The sequence below is a fragment of the Triticum aestivum genome, chromosome 5A (genome assembly GCF_018294505.1).
Source record: "Triticum aestivum cultivar Chinese Spring chromosome 5A, IWGSC CS RefSeq v2.1, whole genome shotgun sequence".
Classification (NCBI taxonomy): domain Eukaryota; kingdom Viridiplantae; phylum Streptophyta; class Magnoliopsida; order Poales; family Poaceae; genus Triticum; species Triticum aestivum.
This window is the reverse complement of record NC_057806.1, coordinates 677,521,505-677,547,502: the sequence shown is the minus strand read 5'-3', so window position 1 is coordinate 677,547,502 and position 25,998 is coordinate 677,521,505. Positions and strand designations below refer to the sequence as shown.

At 46.0% G+C, this 25,998-nt stretch overlaps 1 protein-coding gene across 1 annotated transcript; it reads right to left on the bottom strand.

Moving 5' to 3' along the window:
• Window positions 1–25,274, bottom strand: LOC123101786 (aspartyl protease family protein At5g10770-like). The gene is made up of 7 exons (XM_044523079.1): window positions 25,260–25,274; window positions 25,071–25,199; window positions 24,394–24,480; window positions 24,245–24,312; window positions 8,207–8,361; window positions 4,705–5,766; window positions 1–149 (listed from the first exon to the last, which is right to left on the bottom strand). The coding sequence occupies exons 1-7, from the start codon at window positions 25,272–25,274 to the stop codon at window positions 1–3; spliced, it is 1,665 nt and encodes a 554-aa protein (XP_044379014.1).
• Window positions 25,275–25,998: the final 724 nt, after the last annotated feature.

Below are 25,998 nucleotides of genomic sequence, written 5' to 3'. Positions count from 1 at the left end.
TCAGCAGTCTTCCTTGCGGAACGCAAATTGACCCCCTTGGATATCAAATGTGATGCCAACAGACCGTGTCATCGTGTTTCCTAGTAGTTGCACACCGCTTCCCAGATTGTCATCCGAATTGAAGTACGTGCATAGTCCATAGTCGTTATTAGGGCTGGACACAGGCGGAGCTGAGCCGAGCTTGATCCGAGCCTGGCTTTGGCTCGCTCTGGAGCGGCTCGGCTCGGCTCGGCTCGGTCAGCCAACGAGCCTACTTCAAGCGGCTCGGCTCGTTTTGGGTATGGCTCGGCTCAGACCGAGCCGACTCAAAAGCCAGCTGCTGCCAGTCTTCATTTTTACTTACAGAAGACAGAACCTCTGTATATAGTCCACAATCTTGATTGTTTTGCAGCAATTAAACCCATATTTTAAAAGAAAAATAGTTTATACTGCTTAAAATGAAACATCCAGCAGTATATTATTTTAAAAAATGGTCATAGTAATGAGAAACTAGCTTTCTTCTATGAATTCTTCTACAAAAATTGTAACAATGGAACAGATATGAGAGAAAGAATTGGGCAGCATTTCTATTGAATTTTGGACAGCACATCCTTTGAACTTTACACAGCAAAAACATCAAATATTGACAGCGAAACAAAGAAATTTTCACTATCCGCAAATTCATCTAAATCTGATTTGTCACCAACCCTAGACGGCACCTCAAACAAAGTATCTTGCTCTTCCTCGTCCTCCTCCTCATCCTCTTTCACCTCTTCATGATCCTCCTCCACTTGCTACATGCCCCATTGCCTAGCACACAAAAACAAAACACACATGAGCTTGGACACACATATATTTGACTTTTGGATAGCAAAGACAGCACACACATGAGCTTGCACAAACATATATTTGAGATTTGGACACCAAAAAAAAGCACACACATGAGCTTGCACAAACATATATTTGACATTTGGATACCAAAAACAGCACATATGAGCTTGGGCACACATAAGTTTGACTTCCAAAAAGCAAAAACAGCACATACATGAGCTTGCACAGATGACTCAACTTTATACTAATTTTAATACAAAATTAGGTCATCTATTTTGGAACGGAGGAAGTATTTTGCACGCACATACCTGGGAAGATGTAGCCTCCCTCTCGTAGTCGTTTGCGGAGCCGGAGGCAGCGGCGATTCCGGCACGCACGCCACCGCCGGTGGGGTCAGGGGGACGTCGAGGCGGAGGTCCCCGAGACCGGCAACTTACTCTTCATAATGGAGTCCAAGGTCCTCTCTTTCTCCTTCTCCTTCCCATTCGGCTTCCCCTTTTCCTTGTCTATTTTTGCGATGATAGGCCTCTGCACACATCAGCAAACAACAAACGGTCAATCATCAACAAAAGTAAACTAATTACACATGGAATCAATGTAATTTCCCAGCAAGTAGTTTTTTTCAAGCTGCTATGCTACCGCAAGTAGATCATCAACATCAGAAAACTAATTACACATGGAATCAATGAAAATTTCGATCAACCAATCCATTCTGCCCTATAACTCCATCCATCCGACTGGCTCTTCTAGATCTAACCCTACAGGCTACAATACATCCATCCATGATCCATCCATCTAGCCCTACATCTACATGACTACATCCATCGATCCATCCATCCATCCATGAGATGCATGCTAGTTTAGACACCTACGGCTAGGGATTGGGAAGGAAGAACTACATGAGTACATCCATCGATCCATCCATCCATTGATCCATCACATGCGTACTGGTTCAGAGAGTTGCGGCTAGGGATTGGAAAGGAAGGAGGTACCTGCTCCTGCTCGTCACATTCGGCGAGAAACCAGGGAGGCGCATCCGTCTGCGTCCGGTGTGGTGAGGAAAGGTGGCGTCGCCTGTCGCCGTCGAGCCCGTTGCTGTCGGTGCGGTTAGGAAGCGCGGTGTCGCCCGTCGCTGTCGATCCAGCTTGGCGGCGCAGAGCAGAGAAAGGGGCGAGGGCGCGAGGCAGCACGGAGCAGAGAAAGGGGGAGGCGGCGCTCTCTCTGCGTCTCCCGTGCCCTAATGTGTTGCGTGCGATGGAGCTGGACGAATTGGGCTGGGCCTCGAGCGAGTCACCGAGTTGGACCGGGCGAAACTCGGCTCGGCTCGGTCGGGAATCGGGCCTCTTTTCGCAACTGGGCTCGCTCGTTTATTGTAACGGGCCGAGCTGTAATGGGCCGAGCTGGAGCGAGATTCGGGCCGAGCCGAAAAGCTCGCTCGGACGTCCAGTCCTAACCAGGATGTTGGGGTTCGCAATGCAAGTCGAAGTCGAATGTGCAGTCTCTACTGATTACTGAAACAATATCCCCCCACACACCAGACTCTGACTCGTAGAGGCATGCAAAATGGCGTGTGCCGGTAGAATCACTGCGCACCAAGGCCTATCTAAATGGGGTGAACCGGCAGTCACCATGCACATGCCCATCTTGGCCGGCGGCGACGCACATCACCGCAGCGTTCTGGACGGACTTCCACCCCGGTGGAAACCCAACGCGGCGCTGGTGTCCGGTGAGGGGATCCCACACGACGGCATCGCGGCGCGCCTGGCAGATGAGGAGGATGAGGCCGTGGCGGCCGCCGAGAAACTCCCAGCTCTCGCCCAGGCTCCATGGCGCGGAGAAGCGCGCGGGTGGGATGCAGTCCCGCCGGCCCGCAGTTGTGGGTCAAGATGGCAACGGGTCCGAAACCCACCGGATTTTGCTTGCCCAAACCCATCCTCACGAAAAATCGTAAACCCGTTCCTGTCCCCACCGACGTGCGCCGGGTTAAATTTTTGCCCGTCCCCTAAACCCGTCGGGTTTTCTAAACCCACAGGAAATCCGTTCCCACGAGCAATTAATGAAAACAACAATACTTGAAAGAAAAATAGGAGCATATTACAGCAGCATGCGACAACTGGGGAACCTAGGTTTAGGTTTAGGTGTTGTGTTATGCGGGAGAGAGGCCTGAAGATCGAGCGACACTGCAGCGACTGAGCGAGGGGTTGGTTTGTACTCCAGGGCCACGATGCTGTGGGGCTTGGCTGCTCGGGCGCTGTGGCTTTGGGCCACTTGAGTCAAGATGGATCGGTGCATACTAAAAAAACGTATTTTGACGGGTTTTGTTGGGTTTCGGGTTCGGCTAAAAAAACGTATTTCGACGGGTTTAAACCCGCGAAACATGTCGGGTTTTATAATGTACCCACAAGTAGCCCCGCGGGGATAGAAAGTCGCCCATCCCCGTCTCCTAATAGGGTAAAAACCCACGGGGACGCGGGTTTCGTGGCCCCATTGCCATCTTGAGTCGTGGGGTTGAAGATAGGCGGCTCGTGTGCGCGGTATTCCTTGTCGAAGAAGCCGAGCAGCGGCGGTGGCTTATTCCGGCTGTGGTGCTCGCGGAAGCGGCGGTGGAAACCGGGGTCGACGAGGGTGCGGCGCCAGCGCGTGCACATGAGGGATGCGCGCGGGAGGGAGGAGGGCTTCGGAGGGAGGCAGAGGAGGATCTCTTCGAGGACGACGCCACCGTCCAGCGCGGGCGCCGGCGAGAGCCGGCTCATTCCAGCGGCGAGGCTAGGGTTCGGGAGGCTGTGTGGAGTGAAGTGGACCGTGGAGGTGGAGGGGAAATTGATTTGACTTTTGCACAAACTGAACTACTCCAATTTCCTTACTGAAATGAAATGCTATTTGAGCCCAGCGAACTAGCCGGCCACCATTGGGTGCAAGTACGAATCTTAAGCGGGGGTTTGTTGCCACGTCGGTTTAGAAATAACGTTTTCCAAAAACGTTCGCTGGGATTGGCATATGTGCGAACGAAGCCACGGCCCCACCATACATCCCCTTCCACCAAAAATGCTAGACGCACATAGCCCTACAAACTTCTACAGGCTCTTTCCTAACCAACTAAACATGACCTCTTTGATTTTCAGGTGGGTGGGGCTCAATCTCCCTTTAATCTAATCGCAATTTGACAGCTGAAACACACCCTGTAAAATCCTGTAGATCTCCGTCGATGTAGCATTGCTGCCCCTTCCACTCTCTCTGTCCATCACTATCCTCATTTTCCCCACCCACGAGCTCAACCACCCATCACGGCAACGCGTTGCTGTCGATTTCGAGGTCGAGGACGTGTGCGACGCTGAGGAGATGGGCAGCGACGGCGTCGACGAGCGGGCACGCTAGCGTGGCGCAGGCTCATGGCCTGCTCCCTGCCGACTACTGCGCCGCCTATGAGCATGACCTTCTGATGGAGCTAAATCCGGCAGGTCTCAGGTAGGGCGTCCCGAACTAAACATCTAGATATGACAATACAAAGACACGAGATTTTACCCAGATTCAGACTCTCCAAGGAGATAAAACCGTACATCTTGCTTGTGTTAATTGCTTTGAATGGAGAACAAAGTATAGATGATCTAACCTGAGATTGTTGTTGTATTTCTACGAGCCCTACCCCTCGGTTTATATAGATACCGAGGGTCTAGGATTATAACATCATAGTCGGCTACGTGCTACAAGACCAACGATCTCGATACCTAGGAGTACACGACAAGACTTCATGAGCCTTCCCTTCTATTTAGCATGGGCAGTCCAACATAGCCCATTCGTTAACCGACATGGAGTCCTCGGCCTGGCCCACCAGGCTGGGATACGACGTGGTGAGAGAACTCCTAGCCAGGACACCATCACCTCCCCGCCGCGATGGAAAGTGGAATGAGCTCTGGGGTTGTAGAGTCAGTGTAACACCCATGTAGAACTTCAGCTCCACTGCTGGTAAAGCGGCCCAATTGCTGAACTGTTGAAAGTGGGCATCCTCGAAGCAGATATAATCTGATCCCCTATAATAGCTGCGATTATATCCTAGAGGTCGCATAGCCTTGGTGATTGCTGCATCAAGTTGGGTGAAGGTATCCGACAACAGTATTGTCCATTTAGCCCCAGTGTCTACAATCATTTCTGCGGGGGTTGTGTCCAACGCGACCCCATTGACAAGCACCTCATCCAGCTTCAATGCATACGTTGATCGTTGAAAAGCCCGGGACAAGGGAGTGTAGGAAGTGGAGCTGACACGACTGTAATTCCCCATGGACAAGTAGCATGTCTTCCTTTTGTCACTTGCAAAGCAGTAGCTGAAGGCCTTGTAGCCGCCGACCAGTGGTGCTACTTGTTCAAAGAAGGAGAATGCCTCATCAGCAAATCCCAGTATGCCAGCTTCATACTGGTGGTACTCTGTGTCCAAGCTGCAGCCGAAGATGAAACTACGGAAGTTGTATCCCTTGGCATACTGGCCGATTGCGAGCCTGTCCCACACCACCTTGCCCGTGGAATATGTAGATGATGCTCCAAACGTCATGGTGTAAAGGCAAGTATTCTCTTCCTCCAAGCATGCTTTGGTTTGAAGACGTAGCGCCCGGTGGATCAGGTTGCAGAATTCTTCCGAGCACCTAGCACGCGTCAAACTCGATGACTTGCTGGGGTCGAATATTTCACCGGCATTGGATTGGTCATGGCACCGGAGAGTGCATGGTTCGCACTGAACAAAAGAAAGTGAGGCTCCAGTATCAACTGCCACGAGATTCCAGACCGGTGGTGTGCCCAGCTTGATGGGCATCAGAAAGAGGAAGTTGTTTATATCGTCATTCTGTATCAAGTCAATCGGCAGCGGCAGGTCCATCTCAACGATGTTTGCAGATGACCTCGTATTGCCGAGGTGTTGCTGGACGCATGGATGGTCCCTGTGAAACAATGAGAACTCAAGTGCTCCGTCTGAGTTGACAACATGATCTGTTAAAACAGGCCCGCCACATAATCGTAAGAGACTCATAGTTAAATGCAAATACAATAAGAAAAATATTTTCAGAAACAATTGAACAACTTGCTATTTGTTGAGTCTAGATTTTGTGTGACTAGTCGGTCACTCAACTGGTTTTCAGGTTTTGAAAACATGCTCTTGTGTGCAAAATTACTGCATAGTCTGTGTGTTTTGTGCAATCTGGAACTAGCCTTTTGGATTTACAGTATGTTCTATAGCTTATGTACTTGTGTGCAAAATTACTGCATATGTGTATTGTGCAAAAAACATAAGCGCGATGAGAACCTATCTTGAACAACACATATAACCAGAAGACAAAATGATGTATATATCAAGCAAACACATATGCTGGCACTTTAGATGTGTAGTGTTTATACTATGGGGTCATCACACTATTACCTAAGATTTTTTGCTAACCAGATTCAGCAATTCAGAGCTATCTACCTTCTTAGGTGCTTTATAAACTTATCACTAAGGTGATGACCTTAGGCTTGAACCTTTTGTGGACAAACTTATTAGCATTAATCGAAATGCTTTTGTAAAGAAGAAAAACATGGATGATAAAGGTGTAACAGCTACCGGGTGCCCCTACACCTTGATGAACAGTAAATTCATAAAAAATGGAAAAAGATTCAAACAAATCTGAAACTTTCAGGGATCAAATATGATCAAACATCTGATATTCTTGCAAAGTTTCAGCAGCAAATAACATTCATGGAGCCCTCACAAAAAATCACTGCTAAAAATGTACATAATCTTTGAATAATGATTTTAGTTTTTTTAGGTGAGGGCTTCTCGAATGTTATTTTTAGCTAAAACTTTGCGAGACCATCAAAAGTTTGATCATGTTTGATGTCCCAAAGTTTCAGAGTTTTTTTTATTTTTTTGAATTTGGTTTGAATTTACTGTTTGTAGAGGGTGTAGGGGCACCTGGGTGCTGAAAATCGCGTCTCAAACATGGATGGGGTGATGGTCTTGCATGAAATGTTACATCACAATCATGTAAAGAAACAAGTTGGAATTGTACACCCAAACTTAATTTTGAGAAGGCGTATTATAAAGTGGACTGAGATTTCCTACTTGAATGTGATACTTTGAGGGGGTTTGATGAAAAATGGTTAAAGTATTTAATGTGACTAAGCTTAATAACGAGACCAAAAGTGAAACTTAATTTCAAAGTGCAAAGGGGGTCACACGGGGGGGGAGGGGGGCTAAAATAGAATCTTAGCCTTTATGTGAGATCGTAGGATCAACCAAACATAATATTTAGACAATTCAAAAAAACTAAAATTATTTGACAACATACCTATGGTGTATGCCTACAACTTCAAAAAAAAGTCAGCTCAAAACCCAATTTACCGTGAGATAAAAAAAAAGACAAATTCAACTGTGAATAATGTCAACTTTGGGTGAATAGTATTTGGCACTATCACATGTGTAGGTTGAATTAGGAACTGAAACTTTTGGAGGTTGTACATTATACATGGATGTGTGCCTGCAAATATTTTCCGAAATTTTTAATATGTGTTTGTATTTTCAAAAAATGATATATTGATCTCACCTAAGGCTAGATCTTATACTAGTCTCCCCTGGGTCAGACAAGGACACCCCCCTAACCCGTTTCCTCTTTAACATTGTTGCGAATTGCATGGTAATGAAAGCTCAAGAAAATGGTCCCCTAACTGGTCTAGCTGCTGATTTGATCTCTAGTAGGGTTGCTATTTTTACAATATGCTGACGACACTATTATTTGCATTTCACATGATATAGAGAAGTCCATTAACTTGAATTACAGTTATATTTGTTTGAGATCACGTTTGCGGCTAAAGTAAATTACATGAAAAGTGAGGTCCTTTGTATTGGTGGAGATGATTCCATCAGTCAAACACATATGCTGAAATGTTCAGTTGTTAGGTTGGCCGAACTATCATAGTGTCATACATTTTGAGATGGAGGGAGTACTTGGGGTGCCTATTAGCTACACTAGTTTAAAAATGGTGGATTGGGATTGTGGAAACAAAATTCATAAAAAATGGTGATGACTACAAGGGTAATGATATGTCAATGGGGTGGGGTGGGGTGTGGGGGTATACAAATATCCTATTGAATTCTGTGTTGCCCAATACCCCCTCTTATCATATGTCCATGTTCCCTATGAATAAAACTCGAATTGAAAAATGGTACACACATAGGACAACATTTTTATGGAAGAAAAGAAATATCATATGGTGAGATGGACCAGAGTCTGTAGATCCAGGAATAAAGCTAGTTGATTAGAGGGTAGTAAATTCGTGCCCGTTACCTTACAATAAAGTTATAGTAAAGTTGCGTCAATTAATTTAGATCGGAGGAAGTAATAACGATTTTGTATAAAAGAGAAAGAGACAAAATTACTGAAGGTTGGGGAGGGGCAGCCGGTGGAAGACGCCGTAGTTGGTGCAAGTATGAAGAGGAGTAACACTTTGAGGCACCCGGTGTTGTATGGCAAGATGCCAATGGATCTGGCGATCTTTACAAACGACATCGTAATGGTTAGAGAGTGTACCAACCTGCAACAATGAAATTACAATAAACACACAGACAAATAAACTACTCTTATTATGTATATCAAACAAGGTTAATGCTAGCACTAAAGGTGTTCTTAAAACACCAGTTACCTGATACGTCTCCAATGTATCTATAATTTTTGATTGCTCCATGCTATATTATCTATTGTTTTAGACATTATTGGGCTTTATTTTTCACTCTTATACTATTTTTGGGACTAACCTATTAACCGGAGGCCCAGCCCAGAATTGTTGTTTTTTTGCCTGTTTTAGGGTTTTGAAGAAAAGGAATATCAAACGGAGTCCAAACGGAATGAAACCTTCGGAAACGTGATTTTCTCATCAGATAAGATCCAAGAGACTTGGACCCTCCGTCAAGAAAGCCACAAGGAGGTCACGAGGGTAGGGGGTGCCCCCCTAGGGCGCGCCCCCTGCCTCGTGGGCCCCTCGAAGCTCCACCGACATACTTCTTCCTCCTGTATATATCCACGTAGCCCCAAATGATCGGGGACGGAGCCAAAAACCTAATTCCACCGCCGCAACTTTCTGTATCCACGAGATCCCATCTTGGGCCTATTCCGGAGCTCCGCCGGAGGGGGAATCGATCACGGAGGGCTTCTACATCATCATCCAAGCCCTTCCGATGAAGTGTGAGTAGTTTACTTCAAACCTACGGGTCCATAGCTAGTAGCTAGATGGCTTCTTCTCTCTTTTTGGATCTCAATACAATGTTCTCCCCCTCTCTTGTGGAGATCTATTCGATGTAATCTTCTTTTTGCGGTGTGTTTGTTGAGATCGATGAATTGTGGGTTTATGATCAAGTCTATCTATGAATAATATTTGAATCTTCTCTGAATTCTTTTATGTATGATTGGTTATTTTTGCAAGTCTCTTCGAATTATCAGTTTGGTTTGGCCTACTAGATTGGTTGTTCTTGCCATGGGAGAAGTGCTTAGCTTTGGGTTCAATCTTGCGGTGTCCTTTCCCAGTGACAGAAGGGGCAGCAAGGCACGTATTGTATTGTTGCCATCGAGGATAACAAGATGGAGTTCTTATCATATTGCATGAAATTATCCCTCTACATCATGTCATCTTGCTTAAGGCGTTACTCTGTTTTTAACTTAATACTCTAGATGCATGTTGGATAGCGGTCGATGAGTGGAGTAATAGTAGTAGATGCAGAATCGTTTCGGTATACTTGTCTCGGACGTGATGCCTATATACATGATCATACCTAGATATTCTCATAACTATGCTCAATTCTGTCAATTGCTCAACAGTAATTTGTTCACCCACCGTAGAATACTTATGCTCTTGAGAGAAGCCACTAGTGAAACCTATGGCCCCCGGGTCTCTTTCTCATCATATTGATCTCCATCACTTTATTATTGCTTTGCTTTTACTTTGCTTTTACTTTATCTACTTTGCATCTTTATACCAAAAATACCAAAAATATTATTTATCATCTCTATCAGATCTCACTTTCGTAAGTGACCGTGAAGGGATTGACAACCCCTAAGCACGTTGGTTGCGTTGAGCTATTGGTTTTGTGTAGGTACGAGGGACTCGAGCGTAGCCTCCTACTGGATTGATACCTTGGTTCTCAAAAACTGAGGGAAATACTTACGCTACTTTGCTGCATCATCCCTTCCTCTTCGGGGAAATCCATCGCAGTGCTCAAGAGGTAGCAAGAAGAATTTATGGCGCCGTTGCCAGGGAGTCTGCGCAAAAGTCAACATACCAAGTACCCATCACAATCCCTATCTCCCGCATTACATTATTTGCCATTTGCCTCTCATTTTCCTCTCCTCCCAATTCACCCTTGCCGTTTTATTCGCCTTCTCTCTCTCTATCCTCCCTCTCTTTCTCCGTTTGCCTCTTTTTGCCCGCTAGCTTCTTGTTTGCTCGTATGGTTAGAATAGTTGTTTATTTATTACTAAATAGAGAACCTAAGATTTATGGATCCTCATCCTCTTGCTAATCTTTTTAAGAGATCCAGTTATGTTGAACCAATTGCTAGTGAGTTTTGTGCACTAGATTATCTTTATGAAGTTTCGCTTGAAATTCGTGAATCAGAAAATTGCGATGAAGTATTTTATGAAGTGATTCACGGTAGAAATTTGAATAAAAAGCATGATTGCAATGATGTTATTATAAATTCTATTAATGTAAATTGTGCTAATAATATGCAAAACCCTAAGCTTGGGGATGCTAATTTTGCTATGTCCTCTACTTGTTGCAACGATCATGATCGTGGTGATTCTTCTTTTGATCTTGAAAATTTATTTAAACCCCATGATGAATATGAGATTGATTATAATGTTTGCAATAATTTTGAAAGTGGGTTTGGAAGAATGTCAACTTTAGATCCCACATATTTGGAGAATGTTCAATCTTATGAAGTTTTTGATAAAAGTGGGTTTGGAAAGGTCATGACTTTAGTTAATGTCAATCCCACTATTTTGGAAGAGTGTCAACTTTGCATGCATGTGGATCATGTTGAAAATATTTTATGTGATAGCTATATCGTTGAATTTGATTATGATCCTACATGTAATTATTATGAGAGAGGAAAATATGGTGGTAGAAATTTCATGTTACTAAATTACCTCTCGTTATGTTGAAATTGCTATTGTTTCTTTCCGCTTCCTTGCATATGCTAGTTCTTGCTTGCCTTGATAATTTGTTTGCCTATAAGATTCCTATGCATAGGAATTATGTTAGACTTAGATGTTTTTGTCACGTGTTTTATGATGCTCTCTTTGTGCTTCAATTCTTGCCTTTCATGTGAGCATCATTGAAATAGTATGCCTAGCTATAAGGCTTTAAAGAAAAGTGCTTGTTGGGAGACAACCCAATATTTATCCTTGCTGTTATTCAATAAATAAACTATTTAGCCTCTGTTTTGGTTGTGTTTTTTGTGTTTAATTAGTGTTTGTGCCAAGTAGAACCGTTGGGAAGACTTGGGGAAAGTCTTGTTGAACTTGCTGTAAAAACAGAAACTTTAGCGCTCACGAGAACTGCTTTCATTTTTATTTGGAAAGTGATATTTAGTTAATTATTTTTGTAGATGATTAATAGATAAATTTCTCACGTCCAGCAATTTATTTTAGAATTTTTTGGGTTCCATATCTTGCTCTAGCTACAGATTACTACAGACTGTTCTGTTTTTGACAGATTCTGTTTTTCGTGTGTTGTTTGCTTATTTTGATGAATCTATGGCTAGTAAAATAGTTTATAAATCATAGAGAAGTTGGAATACAGTAGGTATAACACCAATATAAATAAATAATGAGTTCATTACAGTACCTTGAAGTGGTCTTTTGTTTTCTTTCGCTAACGGAGCTCACGAGATTTTCTACTTTAAGTTTTGTGTTGTGAAGTTTTCAAATTTTGGGTAAAGATTTGATGGATTATGGAACAAGAAGTGGAAAGAACCTAAGCTTGGGGATGCCCATGGCACCCCTAAGATAATCTAAGGACACCTAAAAGCCAAAGCTTGGGGATGCCCCGGAAGGCATCCCTTTTTTCGTCTACTTCTATCGGTAACTTTACATGGAGCTATATTTTTATTCACCACATGATATGTGTTTTGCTTGGAGTGTCTTTTATGATTTGAGTCTTTGCTTATTAGTTTACCACAAGCATCCTTTCTGTACACACCTTTTGAGAGAGCCATACATGATTTGGAATTTGATAGAATACTCGATGTGCTTCACTTATATCTTTTTAGCTTTATAATTTTGCTCTAGTGCTTCACTTATATCTTTTAGAGCACGGTGGTGGATTTGTTTTACAGAAACTATTGATCTCTCATGCTTCACTTAGATTATTTTGAGAGTATTAATAGCATGGTAATTTGCTTAAAATCCTAATATGCTTGGTATGCAAGATTAATAATAAAACTTTCGTATGAGTGTGTTGAATACTAAGAAAAGTTTGATGCTTGATGATTGTTTTGAGATATGGAGGTAATAATATCAAAGTCATGCTAGTTGAGTAGTTGTGAAATTGAGAAATACTTGTGTTGAGGTTTGCAAGTTCCGTAGCATGCACGTATGGTAAACGTTATGCAACAAATTTGAAACATGAGGTGTTATTTGATTGTCTTCCTTATGAGTGGCGTTCGGGGACGAGCGATGGTCTTTTCCTACCAATCTATCCCCCTAGGAGCATGCGCGTAGTGCCGAGGTTTTTGATGACTTGTAGATTTTTGCAATAAGTATGTGAGTTCTTTATGACTAATGTTGAGTCCATGGATTATACGCACTCTCACCCTTCCATCCTTGCTAGCCTCTTCGGTACCATGCATTGCCCTTTCTCACATTGAGAGTTGGCGCAAACTTCGCCGGTGCATCCAAACCCCGTGATATGATACGCTCTTTCACACATAAACCTCCTTATATCTTCCTCAAAACAGCCACCATACCTACCTACTATGGCATTTCCATAGCCATTCCGAGATATATTGCCATGCAACTTTCCATCATTCCGTTCATCATGACACATTCATCATTGTCATATTGCTTAGCATGATCATGTAGTTGACATAGTATTTGTGGCAAAGCCACCATTCATAATTCTTCTATACATGTCACTCTTGGTTCATTGCATATCCCGGTACACCGTCGGAGGCATTCATATAGAGTCATCTTTGTTCTAGTATCGAGTTGTAATCATTGAGTTGTAAATAAATATAAGTGTGATGATCATCATTATTAGAGCATTGTCCCAAGTGAGGAATAAATAAAAAAAGGCCATAAAAAAGAGAAGGCCCAAAAAAGGGAAAGGCCATAAAAAAGAAAAGGCCCAAAAAATGAGAGAAAAAGAGAGAAGGGACAATGTTACTATCCTTTTACCACACTTGTGCTTCAAAGTAGCACCATGATCTTCATAGTAGAGAGTCTCTCATGTTATCACTTTCATATACTAGTGGGAATTTTTCATTATAGAACTTGGCTTGTATATTCCAACAATGGGCCTCCTCAAGTGTCCTAGGTCTTCGTGAGCAAGCAAGTTGGATGCACACCCACTAGTTTCTTTTGTTGAGCTTTCATACATTTATATATAGCTCTAGTGCATCTGTTGCATGGCAATCCCTACTCCTTGCATTAACATCAATCGGTGGGAATCTCCATAGCCCATTGATTAGCCTCGTTGATGTGAGACTTTCTCCTTTTTTGTCTTCTCCACATAACCCCCCTAATTATATTCTATTCCACCCATAGTGCTATGTCCATGGCTCGCACTCATATATTGCATGAAAGTTTATAGGTTTGAGATTACTAAAGTATGAAACAATTGCTTGGCTTGTCATCGGGGTTGTGCATGATGATAGCATTCTTGTGTGACGAAAATGAAACATGACTAAACTATATGATTTTGTAGGGATGAACTTTCTTTGGCCATGTTATTTTGAGAAGACATAATTGCTTAGTTAGTATGCTTGAAGTATTATCATTTTTATGTCAATATGAACTTTTGTCTTGAATCTTTCAGATCTGAATATTCATACCACAATTAAGAAGAATTACATTAAAATTATGCCAAGTAGCAATCCGCATCAAAAATTATGTTTTTATCATTTACCTACTCGAGGACGAGCAGGAATTAAGCTTGGGGATGCTTGATACATCTCCAACGTATCTATAATTTTTGATTGCTCCATGCTAATATTATCTACTGTTTTAGACATTATTGGGCTTTATTTTCCACTTTTATATTATTTTTGGGACTAACCTATTAACCAGAGGCCCAGCCCAGAATTGTTGTTTTTTTGCCTATTTTAGGGTTTCGAAGAAAAGGAATATCAAACGGAGTCCAAACGGAATGAAACCTTTGGAAAAATGATTTTCTCATCAGATAAGATCCAGGAGACTTGGACCCTCCGTCAAGAAAGACACAAGGTGGTCATGAGGGTAGGGGGCGCCCCCCGCCTAGGGCGCGCCCCCTGCCTCGTGGGCCTTGTCGGTGTCCAAACCGGCGGATCTCGGGTAGGGGGTCCCGAACTGTGCGTCTAAGGCGGATGGTAACAGGAGGCAGGGGACACGATGTTTTACCCAGGTTCGGGCCCTCTTGATGGAGGTAAAACCCTACGTCCTGCTTGATTTATTCTTGATGATATGAGTATTACAAGAGTTGATCTACCACGAGATCGGAGAGGCTAAACCCTAGAAGCTAACCTATGGTATGATTGTATGTTTTTCTACGGACTAAAACCCTCCGGTTTATATAGACACCGGAGGGGGCTAGGGTTACACAAGGTCAGTTACAAAGGAGGAGATATCCATATCCGTACTGCTTAGCTTGCCTTCAACGCCAAGTAGAATCCTATCCGGACACGGGACGAAGTCTTCAATCTTGTATCTTCATAGTCCAACAGTCCGGCCAAAGGATATAGTCCGGCTATCCGAAGACCCCCTAATCCAGGACTCCCTCAGTAGCCCCTGAACCAGGCTTCAATGACGATGAGTCCGGCGCGCAGTGTTGTCTTCGGCATTGCAAGGCGGGTTCCTCCTCCGGATACACCACAGAAGAGTTTGAATAAAAGTATAGTGTTCGACCCTGCAAAATACGTTCCACATACCACCATAGAGAGAATAATATTTCCACAAATCTAATCCGCTGACACGTTTCGACAACATGACATCATGCCATGGCTTGGTGATTATTCGAACCGTTTTTCTTTAACTAGCCCCGCACATAACGCAAGGCAGTTTCTTGACACGTCATGTCAAAGCAGAGATCGTGTCCCCCTTATTACAGGATTCTCATTAATACGGTCGTGGGTAACCCAACCGCGCCTAGGACTCCTAGATTTTAGGCAAGTCCCAAACGGCCACGAGGAGGACGCTTGATATTCACCCTCTTAATAAAGGGACAAGGCTTTTACTTTTTTCCTCCCGTGCTTAATCGAATCCTTCCCCCGCCTCGAGTTCTAACACCCAAAGCCCAGGTCAGGTGCTTCGGATCTTCAATCATGTCCGGATCCAGCCTCCAGGGCCGGTAGATGCTATCCTCCGTCACGAAAGAGGATATCAAGAAGTTGAGGGAGGCAAGATACCTGACCGCCGAAGTTTCGCATCTGCTGCCTACCCGAGGGTAGGTCGTCCCTTCTCTTGAACCCAATGAAGACGTCGTGTTCATCTCCCACTTCCTCCGAGGACTAGGCCTCACTCTGGATCCCTTCGTTAGGGGTTTGATGTTCTATTACGGGCTTGATTTCCACGATCTAGCCCCGGATTCCTTTCTCCACATCTCGGCATTTATTGTCGTATGTGAGGCCTTCCACCGCATTACCCCTCACTTTGGCCTGTGGCTCAAGACCTTTGACGTGAAGCCGAAGACGGTCGAGGGGCAGTATGCAGCGTGCGGAGGTGCATTAATAAGCAAGATTGCTGGAGCTCTATGGTCAAAGGGTTCCTTTCCAGAGGTTTCCGGATTATGGCAACGGGAGTGGTTCTACATCACTGCTCCTAGAAGTTCCAAGTGGGTAGCTTCCCCCGCCTTTCGCTCGGGCCCTCCACCAGAACTGATGTCATAGATCAGCAGGGGGCTGAGCTGGGGTCCAGCCAATGATGTGCCCATACTGCAGAGCCGCATCTAAGATCTCTTCGAGGGAGATTTTAGTTTGGTTATGGTAGTGCAAGTCATGCTGGTTCGTCAAGTCCAGCCTTGCAAACGCCGGCCCCTCTGCTTGTGGGAATTCAACCCAGAAGGACCGCGTGCTATTCAGAATTTCCTCGGCCTGACGCACGAGGAGATGTACAAGTCGTTTTTCGGACCCCAAATAGAGTGTCCGGACACCTCTGAGGATGTGGGCCTGAGCAGCAACCGCACCGCGGCCCAAGTAAGTAATCCTCTAGTCGAACACACAGTCTTTCATTTATCACGACATCATTCTGAAGAATCGCTCTTTGACCAGGACTGGATAACAAAGGCGAAGATGATCTGGTGTTCGGCCCCCCTTCCCGAAGGCTTGGACAATCCGGTGGTGGAAAAGATGCTCGAGCCAGCACCTTGCCCGGTGCCCTCAAAGGAAGATGAAGGGGGGAACAAAGAGGCCGAAAGCGGGCCTCCACCACTACCTATTCCATCCGAGGGAACGAGCGCCTCCGTGAGGGAGGATAACCAAGGGAGGAAGAGGACTACCTCTGATGATCCGGAAACCAAGGTTTCCAAATGGGAGAAGAAAACTCCACCAGAGGGTCCTGCCTCGGAGGGTGCTCCTGCCGCACAAAGTCCGTGCGGGGATCAGCCCTCTAACGAGCTGTAAGTAATCAAAAAGTACTTAATAGCGAAGATATACTACCTTACTTCTGAGGGAGATAACCGAAGCATTTTATCTTGCAGTTCGGATCTGAGCCCTTCTCAGCAGAGCTCGTCATCGGGGGATCTTCTTCCGGAGATGATGGAGAGTGAAACGCCTCCCCCGGACTCCCCAGCTCAAGAAGCGGGCGACCTTGAAGTGTCATCACGGAGAGTTTCTCCGGATCCGGCAAGGCCAGAAGGTAATCCCATAGTCACCCGAAGCCCTCAGTATCCGGCTCTTGAAGAGAGCAATCAAAAGAGTCTGGCGCCATCTGTTATGCGGTCGGACGTACTGAAGGATATGTTAGAGCGAGCGACTATCTCAGAAGAGCACCGTACATTAATGTGTACGGTGATTGACAGGATTTCGTCCGCCAAAAACGGGTTGCATGAAGCCTTTAGGAGTCTACTGACGGGCTTTGAGGTACGTGAAATGATATACATTTGTGATGGTACCGCACATTTTTAGATGTGCCCTGTGTAGATAGTAGCCCCTAAGACTCTGGTTGTCATCGAGAACGGCGGCGAACAGAGGATCATAGTCCCCGGTAATAACCAGACCGCCTTTATGTGCAGGTGTCCGAAGCTCCGGTGGCTAGCCGGACTGATGGGGTTGCCGAACTGAAGCGGCGATTGGATGCGGCGGATGCCGACATCGAGCTTGTTAACAAGCGGCTTGACGAGGCACAGGGTAGGTGATGTTTATAATGAATGTCACATAGTAAGAGGAGCGTGATGCCAGTATCTTTAATATATTGTGACTACAGATGGAGCTGCCACCGTGGAGGCCCTGCGGGCGGAGCTTGCCCGAGCCAAGGAGCAAGCAAGGAGTAGTAATGCGGCCGCTTTGAAGGCGGCCGAAGAGTTGAGAGCCGAGAAGGCCGTGCATAGCGAGAGCAAAGAGAAAATGGCCAAAATGGCTGTGAAGTTAAAAGACACTGCCGACCGCTGCCAGTTTCTTGAAGAAGAAAACCGAGCGAAGGCTACGGACCTCGAAAAGGCCACAATGGCGACCAAAGACACCCGCTCTGCAATGAGAGCGAAGAAGGAGGAACTACGTGAAGCCGGGGACATTGTGGCTGGTATGCCCCTCTGGATCGGCTGTGGAGTTCGGCCGACGCATATCTGGACTTAGCGGCGAGCGCTGTCGATGCGGCCGAATACTTCCGAGATCAAACAGATCATGAAGTGGACAAGCTGTTCTGGTCGCAATTTAATGTTACAAAGCGTTCGCTTCCATTGATGGATCAGCTTGCCGAATGGGCCGAACTCAATAGATTGTCCGGACTCGCCATGAGGTCTGTCGTGGATCATCTGTGGTCGGAAAGGCCAAAGTCGAACATCTATTTTAGCTTGGTGCAGCAGTTCCTTGGTGCAGTGCCACACATTAATGCGATGAAGTGGTCGGCGTGCATAGAAGGCTCGCGGATGGCCCTTGCCCGTGTCAAAACATACTGGGCGGAGATGGATGCCACCACTGTCGCGGCGCAGGGTTCGGCCATAGGCCGAGTGGCTGCCGAGCACTATTTTGAAGAAGTTCTTGAGGGCGCTCGTTCGATAGAGGCCCAGTGCTCGAAGAATGTTATGTTTGAGTGACATGTATTCCCATTGTAAAAACAACGTTTTATTGAATTTATCAAGGCTGTATTTATACTTTTGCCCGAAAGTATTGTGTTGCCTCCTGTGCGGCCGTTTATGTATACATGTATATAACCTGAAAGATTGCAGTCGTCGGTTTCAGCCCCCACGCATATAATGCGGGGGGTGTCCGCAGAAGACGCGTATTCACACTTAATCCAACGTCCTGGTCCTATTAAGGAGGTGATAGCGCAGTGAACTAGGCAACCGGACTATAATGCTTTAGCACTTTCACTTAGCCAGAGGAGTTTGACAGTGGGGCTACTACATAGCCCCTGGTGGCTCCGCACTCATCCGGATTCGGGGTGCGTTCATGCCTGGCCGGGAAACGGCCCTTCGTTAATGTGGAGGAATCCTGAAGATTCCAATAGGACATCGAGTGGTTGACCAGTCTCACTCTATATCATGACAGTCAGTTTTCGGCTTTCTCTACTGAGGTGCTCGTCCGGATGAACCAGGGCACAATCGCAGTAGTTCTCCTGGTGCCGCCTTAGCCGATAGAGCGGAACGTAAGGCAGCAAAACACAAGAGCCGGGCAAACCCAGCATTTGACCAAAGACATGATTCGGAGCTGACATATAAGGCCAAACTCGCGACGCCGAATACTCCCTAAGGTATTCGGTCTTTATGGTGTAAACCGGGTCTAAACAGTACCCTTTGTAAGATGCCCCTGGTGTCCAGGTACGTGCATTATTCTGGCGTGGCCACATGCCAAGACGTTAGCATCCTTCTCGATTATACTGAGAATCCGAGGGATGTAAATCAACAAGAGACAGTAAAAAAGGTTTACGCAGGGTCTTAATCTACAAAGAATCCTTGAACGGGTCCCTGCTGCACGTCTGTGTCTGTGTCTCCGTTGTGCCGTATCCTGGACGGGTGTAGCACGATGGTCATCTGAAAAAGAGAGGAACTTAATTGAAAAGTTGCCGTGCAAAGGTTAAGTGTACTAAATAAACAATATATAGTTTAAAATGAGTAAAGATGAGCCTTATTGCCACTTTTGCGCACGCGTTGAGCCCCTTGTATTGTAATAGGGGTATAGCCATCAAACCTGTATTAATTACGTATAGCTGCGCCGGACTCATCTAACCGCGTCTGTGGTCTTAACGACCTGTCAAATGCTTGAGTTGGTGAGGCCGTTTAGTGTGCGGCAGCCAAGGCGGCCGCACCGTCTTCGGCGCGCAAGGAGCGCTCAATATTTCCATTTACTATAATGATGCCACATGGACCGGGCATCTTAGGCTTGAGGGAATCGTAATGGGGTATTGCGTTAAAGCGATCGAAAGCTTCATGTTTGAGTAGTGCTTGATAGCCACTTTGGAATGGAGCGACGTGGAAAGTTAAATTTTCGCTGCGGAAGTTATCGGGGAAGCCGAATATAACCTCTAGTACCAGGGAGCCCCTGCAATGAGCCTCCGGGCCTGGCATTATTCCTTTAAAGGTGGCATTGCTGCGGAAAAAATTTTGTTGGGTCTATCCCCATTTTATGGACTATGTCCTGATATATCAGATTTAAACTGTTGCCGCCGTCCATCAGGACTCGTGTGAAGTGGTATCCGTCAATTATTGGATCTAAAACCAAGGCAGCCCATCCTGCACGCCAGATACTTGCCGAGTAATCCCGATGGTCGAAGGTGATCGGTTGGGACGACCAGTGGCGGAGCTCCGCGGTGATAGGCCCTGGGGCATGTTTCTCTAAAGGTGCCGCTTTGTTTCTCCCTTTTATTACGTGTAATACGTTGACTGTTTTGACTTCTGGTGGGAATTTCTTCTGTTCCCCTGTGCTTTGCTTGTGAGGCGCGTCCTCGTCTTCACTTGGTGTATCCTGCCCCTTGTGTTCGGTGTTGAGCTTGTCGGACTATTTGAAGACCCAACATTCTCTGTGGGTATGATTTGCAGGTTTATCAGGGGTGCTATGGATTTGACATATTTGGTCCAGAATTTTGTTTAGGCTGGACAATTCGTCTCTGCTGCCTTTGGAGGGCGGCTTTTGCTAACCTGGCTGAGAGCTTCTAAATCCGACGTTTACCGCCGTGCTCTTCGGGCTGTCTTCTTTATTCCGGCGCTTATTCTTGTTGCGTCGTGATTTCCCGTTTCCATCCCTGACTTCAGATGTACTTGGGTCGCTAGTGCTTCATCGGGCTAACCAGCTGTCCTTGCCCACGCAAAAACGGGTCATGAGGCTTGTTAATGCTGCCATTGTTCTCGGCTTTTCTTAACCGAGGTGTCTGGCAAGCCATTTGTCTCGAACGCTATGCTTGAAAGCTGCTAAGGCTTAGGCATCCGGACAGTCGACTATTTGGTTCTTTTTAGTGAGGAACCTGTTCCAAAGTTTTCGGGCGGACTCTCCGGGTTGTTGAGTTATATGACTTAAATCGTCTGCATCCGGTGGTCGGATGTATGTCCCTTGGAAATTTGCCTGAAAGGCGTCTTCGAGCTCTTCCCAGCTTCCGATGGAGTTTTTGGGGAGGCTTTTAAGCCAATGCCGAGCTGGCCCTTTGAGCTTGAGGGGTAAGTACTTGATGGCGTGGAGATCATCTCCTCGAGCCATATGGATATGGAGGATGTAGTCCTCAATCCAGACCCCAGGTCTGTTGTTCCGTCGTATGCATCTATGCTTACGGGTTTGAATTCCTCTAGAAATTCATGGTCCAGCTCCTCGTCGGTGAAACATAGGGGGTGTGCGACACCCTTGTATTTGGGTGTACCGTGGTGTTCAGATGTTTGTTGTGTTGCATTGTGTGTTGGAGCGCGCTTGCGTGGTCCATAGATGGATCTGGTTGCGTTGTCCTTTTGATGCGAGCCCTTACGCGGATCGCATACTGCTTTATGTGCGGCGTCGTTTGCCGCTTTATGTTGGCTATGAGGTCGTCTATCCGACCGGATGGCCGTTTTATTTTTTAATTGTGGAGGATCTAAGGCCTCCTCATCAAATTCAGGTAGCAACTTTCGCTTCGGATAGCTCTTGGTGTGGCGATTACTTCCGTACTTCACTGCAGTGTTGAGCACTTCACTCCATTTGATTTTGAGTGTGTCTTGTGCAGCCTTGAGCCTTTGCTTCTGTTTTTTCAGAATCCTCGTCATGGCAACAAGCCTTTGGTGGGAATTATGTTGCTCCAGGCGCCTGTCTGGTGTGGTGTCGTCCGGACTGTTATCTTCGACGGAGTCGGGTTGTTCGGTTTGATTCCCCGTGTTGCCCTGGTCGGGCGATGGTTCACCCTGCTCTATCGCTGGGTCTATATGATCGTTATTTCTGCCGAGGCGGGATTTGGAGCGGCGTTTACGTCACCGCTTTGACTGCTTCTCGAGGGAACAACCCTTGGATGCGTCCTTCCGTTCCTCGTCGTTGTTTTCGTTGGGTGTGTCCACCATGTATACGTCATATGATGAGGTGGCTGTCCAGTGCCCTGTGTGTAGTGGTTCCTCTTTGCCTTCCGCATCATCGTCCATACCGTCGATGTCTTCGGAGTCGAAGTCGAGCATGTCGGTTAAGTCATCAATAGTGGATACTAAGTGGGTGGTGGGTGGGCGGCGAATTTCTTCGTAATCCACATCCCAATCCTGTCGGGCGTAGTTCGGCCAGGACTCTCCTGACAAGGAGAGAGACCTTAATGAGTTTAGTATGTCGCCAAAGGGCGAGTGCTGAAAAATATCTGCGGAGGTAAACTCCATGGTCGGCACCCAATCGGATTCGACAGGAACGGGCGCAGGCGGTTTGGAGTCCATGGCCGGAGAAGGAACTGGCAGTTTGGCAACACGGCTCTCGTGAAGGGTAAGGTTGATATTTGGCTCGATCGCCGCAGAGGATACAACCTCCGTGGCGGGGTCTATCCACCCGTCCATGGATGGCGCAACTGGCTCCGAATTGAGGGTCGGAGCGGCTGCCGGTGCGATTTCTTGAACACTGTCCGATGGTAGAGCTAAATCGTACTCATCGTGACCGCGTGGTGCACAAGGCAGGGGCTCGAATCCGTCAAAGATCAAGTCTCCGCGGATATCGGCCGTGTAGTTTAAGCTTCCAAACCTAACCTGGTGGCCAGGGGCGTAACTTTTGATCTGCTCCAGATGGCCAAGCGAGTTGGACCGCAGTGCGAAGCCGCCGAACACAAAGATCTGTCCGGTGAGAAAAGTCTCCCCCTGGACTGCATCGCTATCGATGATCGTAGGAGCCATCAAGCCTAACGGCGACGGCACAGAGGAGCTCTCAGTGAAAGCACCAATGTCGGTGTCAAAACCGGCGGATCTCGGGTAGGGGGTCTCGAAATGTGCGTCTAAGGCGGATGGTAATAGGAGGCAGGGGACACGATGTTTTACCCAGGTTCGGGCCCTCTTTATGGAGGTAAAACCCTATGTCTTGCTTGATTTATTCTTGATGATATGAGTATTACAAGAGTTGATCTACGACGAGATCGGAGAGGCTAAACCCTAGAAGCTAACCTATGGTATGATTGTATGTTTTTCTACGGACTAAAACCCTCCGGTTTATATAGACACCGGAGGGGGCTAGGGTTACACAAGGTCGGTTACAAAGGAGGAGATATCCATATCCGTACTGCCTAGCTTGCCTTCCACGCCAAGTAGAGTCCTATCCGGACACGGGACGAAGTCTTCAATCTTGTATCTTCATAGTCCAACAGTCCGGCCAAAGGATATAGTCCGGCTGTCCGGAGACCCCCTAATCCAGGACCCCCTCAGGCCCCTCGAAGCTCCACCGATGTACTTCATCCTCCTATATATATCTACGTACCCCCAAACGATCGGGGACGGAGCCAAAAACCTAATTCCACCGCCGCAACTTTCTGTATCCACGAGATCCCATCTTGGGGCCTGTTCAAAGCTCCACCGGAGGGGGCATCGATCACGGAGGGCTTCTACATCATCATCCAAGCCCCTCCGATGAAGTGTGAGTAGTTTACTTCAAACCTACGGGTCCATAGCTAGTAGCTAGATGGCTTCTTCTCTCTTTTTGGATCTCAATACAATGTTCTCCCCCTCTCTTGTGGAGATCTATTCGATGTAATCTTCTTTTGCAGTGTGTTTGTTGAGACCGATGAATTGTGGGTTTATGATCAAGTCTATCTATGAATAATATTTGAATCTTCTCTGAATTCTTTTATTTATGATTGGTTATCTTTGCAAGTCTCTTCGAATTATCAGTTTGGTTTGGCCTACTAGATTGGTTGTTCTTGCCATGGGAGAAGTGCTTAGATTTGGGTTCAATCTTGCGGTGTCCTTTCCCAGTGACAGAAGGGGCAGCAAGGCATGTATTGTATTGTTGCCATCGAGGATAACAAGATGGGGTTCTTATCATATTGCATGAAATTATCACTCTACATCATGTCATCTTGCTTAAGGCGTTACTCTGTTTTTAACAGAATACTCTAGATGCATGCTGGATAGCGGTCGATGAGTGGAGTAATAGTAGTAGATGTAGAATCGTTTCGGTCTACTTGTCTCGGACGTGATGCCTATATACATGATCATACCTAGATATTCTCATAACTATGCTCAATTCTGTCAATTGCTCAACAGTAATTTGTTCACCCACCATAGAATACTTATGCCCTTGAGAGAAGCCACTAGTGAAACCTATGGCCCCCGGGTCTCTTTCTCATCATATCAATCTCCATCACTTTATTATTGCTTTGCTTTTACTTTGCTTTTTACTTTATCTACTTTGCATCTTTATACCAAAAATATTATTTATCATCTCTATCAGATCTCACTTTCGTAAGTGATCGTGAAGGGATTGACAACCCCTAAGCGCGTTGGTTGCGTTGAGCTATTGTTTTTGTGTAGGTATGAGGGACTCGAGCGTAGCCTCCTACTGGATTGATACCTTGGTTCTCAAAAACTAAGGGAAATACTTACGCTACTTTGCTGCATCATCCCTTCCTCTTCGGGGAAATCCATCGCAGTGCTCAAGAGGTAGCATTACCGTGGTTGATCATCCAATGAACCGCGGAACTGAAGATCATTGAATCCATATTTTGACTTGGCCAAGAACTGAAATAGGGAAAAGTTAAGTCGTTGGATATACATATCGAGAATAATTAATTTTGAGTAAACATTCAGTATGCAACATACCTTGATGAGCACAACAAAGGTCACTGATGTGAGGACACCAGTCAGGAAGGCGACCAGCCGAACGACTCCAATAGCCTGTGGTATTCCCTATTTGAACAGTCGAATTTAGACATATGCATATTTTAAGACTAACTAATAAGGGTATCTTCAGATCCCTAAAACGGACACACTATTTGTTCATAGACGGATCCGGACAAGTCTGCAAACACTGATACGGGAGCCAGCCATCCAAAAGCCTAAACACCTGGTAAATTCTGGCATCAATTTTCATTTTGAATGTATATCAATATGTATTAAATTAAAATGTGGTGTTCATAGCATCCAATCACAACCAAAATAGACGGATGTTCATAGTTCTCTCATGTGCCCGATCACAAAAAATCCAGTCCGGCAATCCATGCAAAAAAACAATATTTTTGCCCTCCCAGACCGGCTACCCATACCTCCTCCCTCACTCTGCCCCTGGCTCCTCCTCACCAGCCGCCGCTATCTCGGCCTCCTCCATCTTGGCCATCAAGCACTTCAATGTCTTGACATGGGTGTGATCATGATCATCGTCGCTTCGGGATCCAACTAGTCTGGTCAACATTTGTGTCTCCCCCAAAGCGGCCGCGAGCTCAACTCTCCTCTCTTCAAGCTTGGCCATATTATCGGCTGCCGCTATCAAGATGTTAAACCTCTCTGTCCTTTTCTTCTTCATTTTTGGAACATTTGACACATGCCTCCTCCTTCGCCAAGATGCCCTCGAACCTCTCCGTTATCTTGGCCGCCACCCTTTCTCGCTTCTCCTTCTTCTCGTCCCATTTCTTTTCGGGAACCCCCTTCTAACCTTCTTGAGCGGCCTTTTTGTTGGGCAATTTTATCACCTGCGTCTTCCTCATTGTCGATGCTGGCAGTCTTCATGGAATTGGTGATTCCATTTTGACAATTGGGTTGCCCATCCAACTTTAACCAACCATGCATGAGGACAAAGTTCCTCTTATCAATCTTCAAGAATAAATTACACAGACGGATGGCTACACAAAAATAAATTCTCAACATTGTGCATCGACCATAGCCGGACAAAAGACATAGAGCATGGACGACCAAATGTAGAATATATAGAGTAACTTATTTCTTTGATGATTAGTGCACACTTGGCCACCGACCGATGAGTTGTTTCAAATGGCCACAATACTTGCTCACGGCTTCGTGGATGATGCACCATCGATGGTTGAGCGACTTGATCCCACAATTGCGGATGAGTTTGTTGAGGTAGAGGTCAAAGTTCTTGTGCTCATGGAACCAAGTATGGATGTTAGCCTGAAATGTTGCACCCTTTAGCTCCCTGCTATGTATCACATCAATTCTAGTGGCCAACCACACATCGCAAAACAATTCGACCTCCCTCATGCTAGAACTTTCTCCACTGCCCCTCTTCTTTGGATTGGTCGGCCCGTCCTTTGGATTAAGGTCATCGTCACCGTCCTGCTGTGGTTTCCCGATGTACGAGTCTGACTGCTGGGTGTACGTGCCCGTGCCCAGCTGGGGGTGCCTATTCAGCTCTGAGGCATCCACTTGTCATTCCTTGTAGTAGCCTCCACCTACCCTCCATTGTGGATGATC

Coding starts and splice junctions, on each gene's coding strand:
- LOC123101786 (XM_044523079.1), bottom strand. Junction 24,481..25,070: donor AAGAAGAAAAGGACAGAGAG/GTTTAACATCTT, acceptor CTGTTCAAATAG/GGAATACCACAGGCTATTGG. Junction 24,313..24,393: donor CCTTTGTTGTGCTCATCAAG/GTATGTTGCATA, acceptor TCCCTATTTCAG/TTCTTGGCCAAGTCAAAATA.